This window comes from Amphiura filiformis, chromosome 11 (assembly GCF_039555335.1).
Source record: "Amphiura filiformis chromosome 11, Afil_fr2py, whole genome shotgun sequence".
Taxonomy (NCBI): Eukaryota; Metazoa; Echinodermata; class Ophiuroidea; order Amphilepidida; family Amphiuridae; genus Amphiura; species Amphiura filiformis.
The window spans coordinates 20554476-20570359 of record NC_092638.1 but is presented as its reverse complement, the minus strand read 5'-3'; the positions used below and the strand labels follow the sequence as shown (position 1 = coordinate 20570359).

General features: G+C 36.2%; 2 protein-coding genes across 3 annotated transcripts; both read right to left on the bottom strand.

The window, feature by feature from the left end:
• Positions 1–421: 421 nt before the first annotated feature.
• Positions 422–3091, bottom strand: LOC140164524 (uncharacterized). The gene has a single exon (XM_072187823.1). The coding sequence runs from the start codon at positions 2431–2433 to the stop codon at positions 988–990; it is 1446 nt and encodes a 481-aa protein (XP_072043924.1). The 5' UTR covers positions 2434–3091; the 3' UTR covers positions 422–987.
• Positions 3092–5926: 2835 nt separating this feature from the next.
• LOC140164521 (xaa-Arg dipeptidase-like) lies at positions 5927–15884 on the bottom strand. 2 transcript variants are annotated; one of them, XM_072187820.1, is made up of 7 exons: positions 15787–15884; positions 12104–12510; positions 10379–10527; positions 9288–9430; positions 8342–8496; positions 7124–7364; positions 5927–6909 (listed from the first exon to the last, which is right to left on the bottom strand). In XM_072187820.1, the coding sequence occupies exons 2-7, from the start codon at positions 12473–12475 to the stop codon at positions 6770–6772; spliced, it is 1200 nt and encodes a 399-aa protein (XP_072043921.1). In that variant the 5' UTR covers positions 12476–12510; positions 15787–15884; the 3' UTR covers positions 5927–6769. The 2 variants fall into 2 exon arrangements, with proteins under 2 accessions (XP_072043921.1, XP_072043922.1); XM_072187821.1 differs by having other exon boundaries at positions 15821–15871.

Below are 15884 nucleotides of genomic sequence, written 5' to 3'. Positions count from 1 at the left end.
TAAGCTACATATTTGTGAGTTTTTAAGTTCAAAGTTGATCGTGCGCAGCATGATAAGTTGGCCATCACTTATGGAATATGTTCCTTTTTTTTGTTCATGAAGTCGTGCTACAAGTAACATTGGATTCTAAATTCAGCAACAAAGTCTATACATTTGAGCAAAATATTGTCGTATAATTATATTTTGCTATAATTAAAAACACTCAAATTACATTATAAGGTCTTAGTTCGTCCTCAGAAAATATACCAGATATTCGTGTATAATTGAGTTATGGAGCTCAAATAGTTTTTGAAATAATTTATATAATTCAGAAAAAATTCCAAGAAGTACAATTTAAAAGAATGTGCTTTATATAATATAATATCCATTTTATATTTCTAGTAGCCAAAATAGAATAATCAGTAATGTTTTTGATGTCAATTAGTTTTAATTTGTATAATATACACTATATTTCGTATTCTTTTTTTAATAATAACCCCTACTCATTTATTTTTGTTCCCGTAACTATATTCGTTTTGATGCGATATAGGCCTACTGATCATTTTGATTAGGTATATTATCACTTTGAACCGACAATCTTATCAAAATGAATAGTTTCCGTTTTATTTTAACAAGTAACAATTCAAAATGACAAGATATCTAACTTATATTATTTGACCAGATTTCCCATTTCATATTCTGTTAAGTCCCCATCTGACAAGACAAACTATTCAAATTTTGATTTTTGTGGTCATTTTTGACAAGACAAGTTATTCAAATTTGTTAAGTCGAGTCATTTTTGACAAGAACCTATTTTTTTTAATGACAAGGCAATCTTATCAAATTTGATGAGTAGCGTGTCATTTTGATGAAAATATTTGATTCATTTTGAAGAGAAATCTGTCATGTCCTCATCTGAATAGAAATAATTGTCAAATTTGACAAGTTTCTATATATTCAAAAACGAGTATATCGTTTTAAGAGTGTTTGATTATATAAAAGTCCATATTATCTGGCATGCGTTGTAACAATGTGAGGCACATTATTCTTTGACTTCTTTAATCGACTCAACAAAGATCCTCCACCAGCACCTGCTCCTCCTGCTTCGTCACCACATCCACTATCACCTGCACCCATACCCATTGACTTCTTCCTAAGACGCTTCCACATGGAACCAGTTTCTGGATTCGGTGATGGAGAAGTTGATTCAGGTTCTCCAGTTTCTGAACCTTCTGCTGATGGACTGGCATTTCCTGGTTTCTGACCGCCTCTGGAATTCGTCCGAACAGATAAAAACCGAAGACCTTGCGCGTTTTCGCTAGGTAAGACTTTGGCAAGCGTTGCTAATGTTAGGAATCTGTCTTTAGCAAAACTACTTTTAACAGGAAACGGGGCAGGAACTCGTGGCTTTGGTGGCTGTGCTGCTTTCCGATAGCACCCGGTGGATTGATCGGAGCAGAAACCTAATAATTTGTTTATAGTATAGTTTGATGAGGTATCGTAACTACTTTGTTCACTAACATCTATGGATCCAACATTTTGCAAGCGCATATTACTTAAACTGCTTTTCCGCGAAAGTTCTAACAACGATAAAGCAGAATCAAACGATTTGTTGTTCAGTTGTGTCATCTTTGTACCCTTCCGTGATTTATACGGTTTTGTTTCTGAGATGCTCGGTAATTCGTAATTGTTATTTTCATTAATAGCCATATTTGTGATGTCTCTATAACTTATCATTGGCAAAGAAGGTGGTCGTTCTTGCCATTTACTTCTCTGCTTTTTCATTGCATCTCTGCGATTACTTCCACTTAAATTTGGAAAAATAAGCTCTTGGATTTTCTCCACTTCGGCGCATTCTTCCGCCATTGTTTGTTGTTTTCTTGCCGAATCTTCAGCCCATCCATTGGCATCCATGTGCATTTCTCGATCACATATTCTTGGGTTAGCGCGGCCTTCGACTTCTAAAATAAGCGCAATTTCTGTGTTACCTAACATTGTCGCTTGTAATAGCGGCGTTCTGCCACTTATATCCGCGGTGTCAACACTTATTCCCCGTTCTCGCATTAGGCTTACAAGCAAAGTTACAATTTGGACATTACCGTTTGTGACGGCGTAGAAAAGAGCCGTTCGCCCGTCCTTATCTGTGCTTGCTAGATTTACCGCAGCAACTGATGCTTTTTTGAGAATAATTTCCACAATATCAAGACATCCTCGCATACACGCATATTGGAAAACACTTGTGTCATTGTCATCAAGGTCAAGTATGTCTGCGTTGTGTTTCATTAAGAACCGAAACATACGGTAACGCTTGTCTTCTTGGGATAGAAAACATGCAATCATAAGAGCCGTTTGTCCTCTTGCGTTCCTGGAATTAATGTCCACACCACTGCCGACTAGACATTCTATCTGCTTGTATCGAAGAGACGCAACAGCGTCCAATAACCGTTCCGTCATCTTTGGTACCGTTATGATTTAGTAGATTGCAGAACTTATTTGGTTGCAAGCAATGTTGAAGAGTCAATTAACATCACCTTGGTCATGCACTGCTTTTGGGAATTATCCAAACACTATCAATGTTTACAGAAGACATCTTCTTCAGGTTTAATAGCAAGACGTATCATGTGTCCACGCTCAAGTTGTACATGTATGTTACATCATAAGTCCAAGTGGGATATATAAAGTCCATCACTGAGTCGAAGTCCTTTCATTACACTTAGCCGCAATTCTGCCAGAAGACTGAAGAATCATCTAAGTTATAATTAATGTCGAATGTTCGTTCAATTTGCTTTATCTTTTCAGACTTGGCTCATTCTGGGCTGTTCAAGTTCCCATGAAAATGTGGAAAGCTGGTAGATGCCCAAACAAAGTCTACTGCACATGGTATATACTCTAAAGTCGATCAGGGTTACATCGCCTGACACAAACAGATAAATATATATTTGGTAACTAAGTGCATCTGTGTACACGCAAACAATTTTTTGAACCAAATCAATTCAGTTCGATTCATCAATGGTCATTTATTGAATATGGCAAAATGTCCAGTGATGTGTAATCGATGGTAGTGGATAATCAATGCAGAGAGGTTGTTCTCGTGGTCATGTACTCATATTTTATTTAACCATATATTTAACATGTTTAAGGATTCATGTAGCCATATTAACAGTTTAATAATGATTACCAAAATCAACTTCCTAGGCTGGGATTTTAGTAATAATGATCGTGAAAAGTTGACGTCACATATCAGAGTTCAGATAAATAATTGATTAAAAGGGGAATGTACTCTGTACAACGGTACATGGCTCCTGGGTCCATCGCAGTCTTTTCAGACAATTTCAGATTAAAGAGCTGAGCAGCCTAATGCCAAATCATGCTCTATTAGATATTTTGTACAAATTGTTTAACTGGTCCTGGAATTATTAATAGCGGCATAGCTATAATAATGCAACAGGTCAAGAAATTCCTTTTTTAGCATAAGTGTCCATAATTGGCATGATGATCATACAAAACCTTATATACGAGTATATTCAACATTTTTTTAATTAACAATTATGTTGTTTGCCGAAGTTCGGAAATAATCGCTTTAGTATTCAAACGGACAAATCGGATTTATCCAGCAAACACAAAAATGTAAATGTTTTAAAATGTTATAAGCCTGTTGTAAACACGTTTTGGTTTTGGTCAAAACGATTTAATTATATAAAGGTCATGAAAGCATTTTTTTTAAACGTTTTATATGAGAAAACACCAGCAACATTTTAAAAATGTTATCAAAATGTTCTTGCAAAATGTTTTTTGGCAAACTATTTGCAAAATATTTGGTCAAAACTTAATAACATTATGTTATAATATTTTGCATTAAGTTTCATATGTGTTTTCTAAATGTTATTAAAACGTTTTATACCCTTTAATATAAACTGACATTAAAACATTTTCTGTAAAACGTTTTGTATTATTTGCTGGGTATATGCTGATCTTGGAAATACTACCGGTACAACGCTCTTTAAAAATTTTGGTTGTCACCCTTAGTTATGTTGTATAAAAGTTTTACTGATGCCGAGTGATGCAAATGCGTATAATAATTCGCGTTGTGCGTCTGGTGCCCGGGCCAAGGTGACAAAGCCTCAATTCATCATATTAGTCTATATATAATCATGATAGCTATTCTTAAATGTTCACAGAGAGATGAAAATCGACATCTTAAAGACCCCTGCAGTTAAGGCGTATTGAAATAAGTGTTGAAATCCTGAATAACCGTCACGGGGGCTTATTGTAGTCTTTTCATCAATCAAATACCAGTATACTAAAAATAACCTGCAGATGCCCGACTTCACACCTGTAATATTCAATAATCACAATCATTCAATCATCGTTTGCACAGTTTTTTTGTGGGACCTGAGAGCACAGACACATCGGCTTGCATTCTGAATACGAGGAATGTCCTGATATCAATTTGCGATTTTAATACAAATTTTATGGCAAATTATCAAAAATTGATACTTTTAACATTTAACAGTCAAAGTAACCTGTATAAATATAATGATATTTTTTCCAAAAAGACATAATTACTTTAGGTCTTTTGGGGAAAAAATATATCTTCAATACAAAAGTTCAAAATTTTTTAATGATGGTTCGCCTTTCCTCCAAGCTACTTATGACAGCGTTCAAGCTTTGACTTACGTTTGGCGGACACGCATGTGAAAAAAATATTTAGGGGTGAAAACAGTCAAAATTCTTGATTACTTAAATGTTTCTAGGGGTAAAATGTCACATATTTTCAGATTTTGGCACTTAAAACCCTGTATTTTTCACTGATTTTGAGAAAAATTCATTTTTTGGTCCAATTTTGGCCGAAAATGGTCGTTTTGGGGTGACAAAAAATTTGACTTGCTAATTTCCTGTGAGTGTATGAACATGAAAACTACTGAGTAGTGCATAATTGTTTATGCTAATTATGTGGCAAGGGTACATTTGTGATATTCAAATCATTAAATGGGATAAATCTATTTCTTTATTTTTGTAACAGGGTTAGAAAGTTCGGGGTCAGGGTGACAATTGATTTGGGGAAAAATGCAATTTTCGCCTAATTTTGACCTTGAAAAAGCCATAACTCCTCAATGGTATGAGCTATTGTGATGCTTTTTGTGTCTTTTTGTTCAGTATATCAATAGCTAAATAGTGGTATAAAACTTGATAAAGTTAAATGTACTGAAAAAAAATAAAGTAGTAATATGTCACCCCTACCCCTAACATTTCGGCGGGTGTGAAAAAAATAAGGGCCTTCGCAAAAAAAAATAAGTCCTTCAAAACTGTGAGGTTTAAGGCTAAACAAAATTAATATAAACTTGCTATAGCCAAGACCTCCCTCTAGAGCAAGTTTATATTTGTTTAGCCCTGAGAGTCCCAGTTTTGAAGGACTTATTTTTTTTGCGCCGATTTTCGCTCAAATTTGGGGACTTTGGGCAGAAATATGCCTGTACAGTGCTATGGGGAAAAATTTCCAAATGATAATTATGCATTTTTTATGTCAGATTCAGTTTCTACACACAATTTCACCCTAGAAAATGTTCCTTTAAGTAGGATATCTTACACTTTAGTTTTCCACCATTCTGTCCACCAAACGTAAGTCAAAGCTTGAATGCTGTCTTATACTGTAAGTACATATCATTAGATTTATCATATGTTTACTTCAAGGACTGTTAAATATCAAAAATATATCAATTTTTTAATAATTTGCATAAAATTTGTATTATATTGCAAATTTCAAAAAATCTAAATTATTTGCCAGGACATTCCTCGTATCAGAATGCAAGTTGATGTGTCTGACGTGCTCTCTGGTCCCACAAAAATACTATGAAAATTTGTCTTTACAATTGAGGCCTTTTCCGTGGGTACATTTTTAAATTCCCATGACCTTTTATCCATGGAGGGGGGAGGGGGGTCACACTCCCTGGCTATGGGTCTGCCTGCACTAGTCTTTCAAAAGCAGAAAACATGGTCATGCATCTTTTGGAATAAGGCATATTTATTACACATAATTATTACACATATATACATAACTCTACATTTCTATCAATCTTATTGTAGCTTTCTACAAAATTTTGGTACATTCTCCTTGAACAAATTCACATGATAATACCCAATTTTCAGACAAAAATACAGCACTATTTTGAGTATTTAAAAATATTATGTTCAATTCAATCCTAGATGCTAAGGTTGACTTAATTGAGAATTAAAGTCAAATGGGGGACCAGGGGAGTAGCCAGCTTTCATGGTTGGGGTGGAGTGGGGGATGAACATTTTGGGGGTAAAGATGGGAAAAAATTTCCCAGTTGCATCATTTTAGGTTGGTCTTAACCCTGGAATTTTGAAAACCTTTGGGCCTCATAATTGCTCAATTGTTGGTCTAAAGTATATAAAAGTATTCATATAGAATGGCAAAGACTTGATGAATCCATCTGTGAGGTAAAATTTTGGCAAAAATGCTTAGTTTTGGAGAAAATTCAAACCCCCCAAAACCACTGTTTTCTGGCCTTATTTATTTTTTCAAAAGTAACATAAAAATCTAAAGTTTGACCTCACAGATGGATTTGTCGAGTCTTTTATATACTTTATACCAACAATTTAGCAGTTATGAGGCCCAAAAGTTTCCATAATTCCAGGGTTAAGAACAACTTTAAATTGAACTAAATGATAAAAGGGAATAATATTGTTTGAATTTAAATAAAATAGTGCTGTATTTTCCTGAGTCAGTTAGTGGGCTTATTCTAAAACACTTTCTGTAAATATTAGGTCATCTGCTGCCAAAAGTTGCTTTAAATTCCTCTTGTATTGCTTGTAATGTTTTATCGTTATCATCAAAGATCAGATCCAGTGCTGTCAGTGCTAAAATTTTGGCTTGTGTTAAAGTTGCCAGATGGGCCCTGTCACTACCTAAAATCAAAGAAAACAGAAAGACACATGTAAAAGTTTAGTTATACCTCAACATTTCTGACTTTTATTATATGTAAAAGAACCTATTAGTTTGATCTTTCGATTGACTATCGATGCTTGGTCAATCCTTATTATTTATTCGATCATTTATGGCACAACATCCTAACTGGGCATGAGAAAGTTTATTATTTATTTATTAATGAATGTTATATACCTGCAGCCTCTCTAAACCCTCTGGTATGGTTACTATCCGAAGTATGTATACTGTATCCTGGTTGGATGGTTGGAATGACCTGCGACACATTACCAATATCACCCGAAGCACTCTCATTTTGTTCCACTGATTTGTCCGTTGTGAATACCAGACCTTGTGCGGTGGCATGCTGCTCATAGAGTGATGCAAGATGTTTGTTGGTCACTAGGTCTAGGTAGCCAGTGTCATACTTGTAGCTAGCCTGTGATAAGGCAATGGTATGTAAGAAACAGAGTTAACAGACATGTTTGTAAGAATTCAATAGGCAAAAAAACAAACAAAACAAAACCCAAAAAACATACAAAACTAGTTTCTTTCCTGTAGGTAGCCTGAAAACCTAAATGCAAAAACCTTTAAAAAAATTACTTCAATTTTATTTTATTTTTAGCCTTGTGTGTATGGTAACATACCCAGCAAACACAAAAATGTTTGTAAAACGTTTTAAAAATGTTACATTTTGGGTTTTGGTTTAGATAAAAATGTTTTAATAACATCAAATGTCGGGTTATATAAAGGTCATGGAAACATGTTAAAATGTTTTAAATATGAAAACACACTACAACAATATATTAAAACTGTTTTCAAAATGTTATTGTAAAATATTTTTAAAAAAAATTTTTGCCAAATATTTTGTTAACACTTACATAACATTATATTAGATTATTTACAGTAGGTTATCAACAAAAATGTTTTTAAATGTTATGAAAACGTTTTATACCCTTTATATACCTATATATAACCCGACATTCAATTGTTTTCTGGCAACCTTTTCTAACCTTTTGCGAATGATGTCCAAAATGTTTTGTGTTTGCCGGGTAGATACCTAAAATTCTAAATATTTATTGTCACATCAGTGCAGATTAGATTAGATTTGGGTCTTTGGTGAGGGAAACCAGGATTTTATGAATTACCATGGTGCATTGGGCTATTCCAGTTAAAATTCTTACACCACCTGACCTTAATCTTCCACACAGGGAGTGTGAATTTCAAATGAGATTACCTGAATAGGTGACTCCATTTGAAATCTATACTCCTTGTGTGGAAGCTTAAGGGCATGATTTTCATATAGGAGGAGTATGCAACTGGAATAGCCCCACATAGTGGTCTTGCTGTAGATAGAGCATAGCCTCATGAATCATAAGATTGCATCAAGCTTAAATAGCTTTGAAAATCTCCTACCTGACATCCAGCCAGTAATGCAGATCCTTGTACACAGCCTTCAAATTTGGATTTCAGTTCCTCAAGTTCAAGAACGGTTGGTGCCCTCAGGTAATACTGTAGCTCTGCTTTGTCAGGAATTATGCTTGGTTTAACACCGCCATTTGTAAATATTCCTGTATATACAACAACAAAAATTCATGAAATATTACTATGTCCACATTGAAAAGAAAGTAGCCTGGTTAGTACAACTGAAATAGAGGCTATTTGTGATTCCATATTGGCCATATTTATAATAATCTTAATCTTATTTATTAGTGATATAATTTTTAGTAACAAAATTAAATAGAGAGAAATTCAGTGCTTGTATGATCATCCTATTTTGCACCAAATACAGAAAAATTGAAATTAATATTGTCATGCTTGTTTCCTCCTAATTCCATCGCCTCTAATGCATGTCACTCCGTCGATCATGCACTGAGGTCGGTCCTGTTAATGCGTTATGATCATCCCCGCATGCCATGTATGTACAGTGTTATCAACATTGCATATGTATTCAACTAATGTTTCGATCATATGAATTTATTTAAAATACTGGATTTTGTCACAAATACAGCACCTAAAGGCATGATTCATGTAAAAATCAAACTTTTGACCAAACCTGAATCATCAGGGCATCCTCCTAAGCAAATGTCACAATAGACCCTATCGAATACTATGTCACTCGTCCTCATTTATAAAATTCTGTCCACCATAAGGTATCACAGGGCAATTTGCACTATAATACAATAACACGTGTGATAGGTATGGATGGTTTTGGAATCGACCTAGACACCTGTCCCTCTGTCACTTAAAACTTATAAACCAACGTGGCTGCCATTTAAATTGTTATATCGTTCCGCTTGAGTTTATTCAATACTGTCTATATCACTTTTCAAATAATTACATCATCAGAAACTCTACTTACCATGTACCCTCCATGTAGGTTTAAACTGTTGTCTCATTAATGAGATAGCTTGGTAACACATAACAGCTGCATCTAATGCATTCACTCCTTGCCATGGAAACGCTGCAGCATGAGCTGGCTTACCAGTGAATGTAATCTGTACTCTGAAAGCAAAATCAGAATGGGATCAATTTAAAGACTGGACTTAAACTGGTGCTCCTGGGTTGTCAACAAGCTTATTCACAAATTGAGAATATCAAGCAATGCCAGTCGTTAGTCTCCTCCGCCATCGGCTTGATTTCACACAAACCTTTTGCAAATGATAACATCACAAGCCCTTTTTATAAGTTAATGTTCTAATCATTTGCCAAATTTAACGCCAGGATTTAATGAATCCGTCACAAAATGTCGCCCACTTTCTGAGAATATTGTTGTAACCCAAATACCGATACCCCATATGTATAAAAGCTTGAAGGTTGAACTCTTATCACAGGAGTCGTAGAGTGTCATATTTTGCAGAGCTGGAACGAGTCAAGAAATGAGGCGACTGACTATGCAGATCGAGGGGGGACACTCCCACTTTGGAGGTGACGTATATGTAGGGCTGTTAAGACCCCCTTTTCAGTGTCACTGTGACTCAAAGACCCAATTGTTTACAAACACATGCTCTGTCACCTGAAGACCCCTCATTTTTTCATTTGATCTGTCACCCAAAGACCCTTATTTTTCAATTTGAACAGCAACTTTCATTTGTCACTGATTTTGTTACTTATTTTGAAAAGCCATTTAGAACAAGAAATTCAATGTTCGAAGTTTCTGTGGCACTGTTTCGGCTCTCACTCAAAGGTTCCATCTCACCCAATGACCCCATATTTTTTTTCATTTTGCTTTCGCCGAATTCCAAAAATCATACTCTCACCCAATGACCCCATATTTTTTACATTTTGCTCTCACCGAATGCCCCTTACTGTGAAAGTGTCAGCTCTACACCTATATCCATTTCATTTTGAAGTGCCCCCCCTGGTTTCATTGCACCATTGCACCAAAATTCATTTGTTAGGATACATTATCAATTCACTTTTAAAAGTTTTCATCAATAAACACGTTCTTACTCTTGTTTAGCAAGTAGCGGTGGTCTTGGAATATTGTGAGGGCATGGATGGGCCATTAAAGCCACATGGATTTCATCAAACACACCAGCCTCAATCATTTTAAGCTTCCCTCCTCCTCCTTCCTCAGCTGGTGTGCCTAAAATAGTCACCTGCAGAAAATGGAAGAATATGAAAGATATGATTACATTGCAATTGTATAAAAATACAATGGGTACCATACATAAACTTACTTCTTTTCCATGTTAAAAGTAGGTGTATGCCTAGGCAACTGAAATAGATGAACTAGTTGAGTACCGGCAGTGTTTACTCAGAGGCTGTATGTCTCAAATTTGGCCCAGTGAAAATTATATTTGGCCCACAACAATTTGCAATGCTGTATTACAATTAGTCAATTTGAGGAATTGCTGAGACAAAATTGAGTCAATTTTTGGGAGAAATGCTTCATTTGGCGCACTCAATTTCCAGAGAGAGTAAACACTGAGTACCGGTACCAGGATTTGAATTAATTGCATGGTTGCACTACTTGACCTCCCTCCCTTCGGGTCTACCAGTGTAGTTATATGCAACCGGGGTGTGGGGGGGGGTGTTACTCAGTACAAATGACCATATGGGGATGTGCCACAAACATGGGTAGCATTTTCAGCCTTTTTCAAGGCCAATTTGAATATATGTGGATGGGTTGTTTTTTCAAAAATTTCTAGATTTTTTCGGAAAATAGCCGAATTTTGGCTCACTGTAGCCAACAGTTTTTAAACTTAGCCAAAATTTGGAAGAAAATTTGTAAAAATTAAGTCACTTTGTGTTAAATTTTGCTGAAAATTTTCAGCCAAATTCGATGGGTCCAAATTTCTTGAAAATTGGTATATTGATGGGTCCCCTTTCAAATTCTCAGCAGCACACCCTTATACCCAAACCAAACTTGAGTACACCCCCGGGTTATGCAACTGCAATAGCTAGGGGAAAGATTAACGTGTAGGGGTGTGAATAACCCATAGAACTCAAAGATATTAGATAGAAAGAGTACAAGCTCAGAATTTAGTGCACACTACATCATACATGGTAAATTGACCATGTATTGGTTTATCACACATGGAAACCATAATAGAGTACCACTGGGATTTATCAGTAAAAACCTGATATAGAATGATAACTTGCATCTTCGAAAGTTGACTGCTACAAACGTGGGTGTAACACTTTGTGCATTATTGGGACAACATTTAATAAGGAAAATTAAGTGTACAACACAAATGAGCTCACACTTTTAAAACGATCAGGAGGTACAAAAATGTACACTATGTTGCCCTTAATTAATGAGTGACAGGCAAACATGGCATAGTTGGTACTCTTTGGGTCTAATGTCTTTGGAATAGAATCACCTATAAAATAACAAAAAGTTGAAAATCAATACAGAATTTTTGTGTGTTTTAAATATAGAATTTTGAAATGCTTGTCAAGGTAACCCTTATATGCATTTTGATACTGTGACATCCATATGCAATGTGCTGTACGACTGTTTAAAGAAATAAATAACAAATAGAGACTATATCTTGAGTTTTTTGGCTTTTTGTTGAAAAATCAAATGAAATACCCAATAATGCGCAGGATTTTACTCAAAAAAATAACACACACCTGTAGGAGCTTTGAGCCAAAAGATTTTCTTAATAAAAGCAAAATAAATGATCACACAGGTGACAAAGTGTAGACAACATAATCTTATAGATGTACCTTTCCATGTTTGTTTGGAGCCTTTTCCAGCGCTGCCTTTATCGCTATTCCTGCTGCAACTCCACACTCTGCAATCAAATTATGACCACAGGCATGACCAATCTCAGGAAGGGCATCATATTCACAAATCACACACACATTGACGCCATTGTTGGTACCAAACGTTGCCCTGAAACCGGTTTGATGGATAAAGTTTCTTTCTACGACAAATCCTTCCTTTTCCAGGAAACTAGTGAGCACTTCATGGGCATGGGTTTCATTATAACAGGTCTCTGGGTGGGACCAGATTTGAAAACTTAGCTCCTTTAATTCCTGAGATTTCTGGTCAATTTGCTGGGTGGAATAGCTACTTATTTGTGTCAGTTCATCCATGGTTTGTTCAGTAATTCACAATGTTACCATAAATTCTAAAGAGAGAAATATACACATTACACAATCAAACAAATAAAAACAAAATACATTCCTTTAAATAGCAACACCATGGGATACTGAACATGCACAGATTGCATAAATGTGTATGAATGGAAACGCTGCGGTATCTCATATTGATATGCTTAGCCTGAATCGCTTGGCATATCTCGAACAAAATCGCCATGCATAGCTTTTAAAGAAAGAGTGGACTCGCCGTACTATCACGGCAATTTTTGACACGAAGATATAGGATGATGACGCTGTCTGTGCCCAGTTCAGTTTGTTTTTTTGATTGCTGTGATACTCTTTCTTTACCTAGCTGGGGGGGGCACACCCCAGCTAGGTATTCTAATGCTATCCGATTCTGCTTTCTTCTTCTTCTGGCAACAAAAACTAGGTAATTTCAAAATGCTTCTCCTCCTACATGTTACACCCTACAATTATGTAACTTGCACATATGTATCGCCTATATCCAGTGCCCATATGGTGCAAACAGAATTGGGATCAAAGGTCATTAAAGGGGCATTTTCGGTATATAACCAAATATCTTCAAAATGCTTCTTCTGCCACATATTACATAGCACAATGACGTCACTTACACATGTGCATTGGCTTTACCCAGTGCCCATACCTTGCACACAGCATTGGGGTCAAAGGTCATTAAGGGGGTAAAATCTTACAATTGCATTATCTGGACATCTGTAAGGAGTATGGGGCTCAAACTCGATACAATAAATCTCATGACCAGGGGAACATTTTGCGGGGGTCAGGTCAAAGGTCATGCAGAGGTCAAATTTTAGAAACGCATTTCCTGGACATCTGTAAGGGGTACGGGGCTCAAACTTGGTGACAACAAACTTAATGATCAGAGGAACATGTTGAAACACTTTGCAGGGGTCAGGTCAAAGGTTATCTGGGGTCAAATCTTTATAACTTCATTTTCTGGATATCTGCAAGGGGTATGGGGCTCAAACTCAGTGACAACAAATCTCATGACCAGGGGAACATTTTGCAGGGGTCAGGTCAAAGGTCATGTAGAGGTCAAATTTTCTAAATGCATTTTCTGGACATCTGTTAGGGGTACAGGGCTCAAACTCCACAACAACAAACTTACTGACCTGGGGAACATTATGGAACACTGTGCAAGGGTCATGTCAAAGGTCATCTGGGGTCAAATCGTAGAATTTCATTTTCTGGATATCTGTAAGAGGTACGGGGCTCAAACATGGTGACAATAAACCTCAAGACCAGGGGAACATTATGGAACATCATGCATAGGTCAGGTCAAAGGTCATCTGGGGTCAAATCTTAGAATTGAATTTTTTGGACATCTGTTAGGAGTACGGGACTCAAACTCGGTGAAAACAAACCCTGTCCAGGGGAGCATTTTTGGAACATTTTGTAGGGGTCAGATACCTCCACAACACCAACATGCCCCAGCTAGGTTTGTCTATGACCACCATTTGCTAGACATGTCCACATTGCTTATTATAGAGGGCGACATTCAATCCAAAAAGTTTGGACCACAGTAGCTCACAGTCAATGGCTTAACTGTGTAATCCCCATAGGGAAATACAAAAATTTGAAATTTAGACACCAGAAACTTGACGACGCAGTCCAAAAAATGCTGGTACTTTATCCTTGATACAGAAGTCAGCATGCAGTGAAAGTTAGATTTCATAAAATTAAATCGCCTTTGTGTAAAATGGATCATCGTGGTAAAAAATGATGCATTACATGCTTTTTTTGTACAGTAAGTCAGTGTAAGGCATGTCCGCAGAAAAGTGTAGTTTTTAAAAAACAGACATTTGCCCATAACTTCGCTAATTTTTGACCTACAGACATGGTTGACCCCTCATTTTTTAAGTTAAATAATCACCTTTTTAAAGGAGTGTTTCGACGTGATCCTAGCATCCTCTTTTTATGACATTTTTCAGTATCCACGAAAAAAGCATATTCCCAAAATTTCAGTTGATTCCGATTTTGCGTTTGCGAGTTATGCATGATTATGTGTATTACACTGCTCCATAGACAATACGTTGTAATTTCGTTCTGGTGCACCAGAACGAAATTCAAATTTGCGATATCTTTAACGAATTCATCTGCAAGAAATATTTTGTACATAAACATTATGTAGCCAGAGTATTCCAGTGATATAAAAATCTCAACTTTTTTTAGAAAAGTGGGGGATGAGGCTGTGCATTAGGGTGCATCAGATGCCCCTCATGTCAATGGATTCATCTGTCCCTAGTCTTAAAATGTTCCTATTGTCACAAAACTAACATGTGCCAAGTTTGAATTAATTCGGAAGTCGTCCTGGGGGGCCACCGAGAGCCTAAAGTTACAATGTGTGTTCCTATGTAGTAAAGTTCGTTGACCCCTGTACAATTCCAATTAGAAGCCGATCGAACAATTTAAAGTAGCTGCCATATCAAAACCGTTAGGACTTAGAAGCTCAAATCTTTTGCGCTTATAGTACTGATAATCATCTTGAATCGGTGATAAAAATTAATCACCAACAAAATGAGCATGTGTGGAATTGGCACAAGCGCCCTCGATACAAAATTTCAGTGAAATAGGCATTTTGTGGTAATTTTTACCTCAAATTTTACAAATGTTGATGTCCTGGTTGTCATTACACTTTTACAAAGCAGATTTTCTGAACTTTAGATCAATATATAATACATATTAACAACTTTCAGTGTGAAATAAAGTATTATAGCACTTGGTTAAGACAGAAATTATAGATTTTCCCAAGAATATGGACTGTGGGGGCGCTTTTGACAATAAAACACACACGGTCATTTCTTTGGAGATGGATTTTCATCACAGATTCAAAGATGATTATCAGCACGCTTAGCTCCCAAGATTTGAGCTTCTAAATCCAAACGGTTTTGATATGGCAGCTACTTTAAATTGTTCGATCGGCTTCTAATTGGAATTGTACATTTATCAACGAAATTTACTATATAGGAACACACATTGTAACTTTAGGCTCTCGGTGGCCCCTCAGGACGACCTCCGAATTTATTCAAACTTGGCACATGTTAGTTTTGTGACAATAGGAACATTTTAAGACTAGGGACAGATGAATCCATTGACATGAGGGGCATCTGATGCACCCTACTGTGCATCACGAAGTGCCCCTTTAAACAAAATAATTTCCATGTGAAATATCCTACTTGAAAATTTTCTGAACATGCCTACATTTGCCACTATAGTTCATACTTCCCACTGACAAATGCCCTATTCTGAATTGCTTCCAGTTATACCTTGCTCATAGTATGTAATGTATCAAACACTCACAACACTCGCAGCAGCTTCCTGGGAAAACCTGGCATTATTTTGTTAGAATAGATTTCATTCTGTA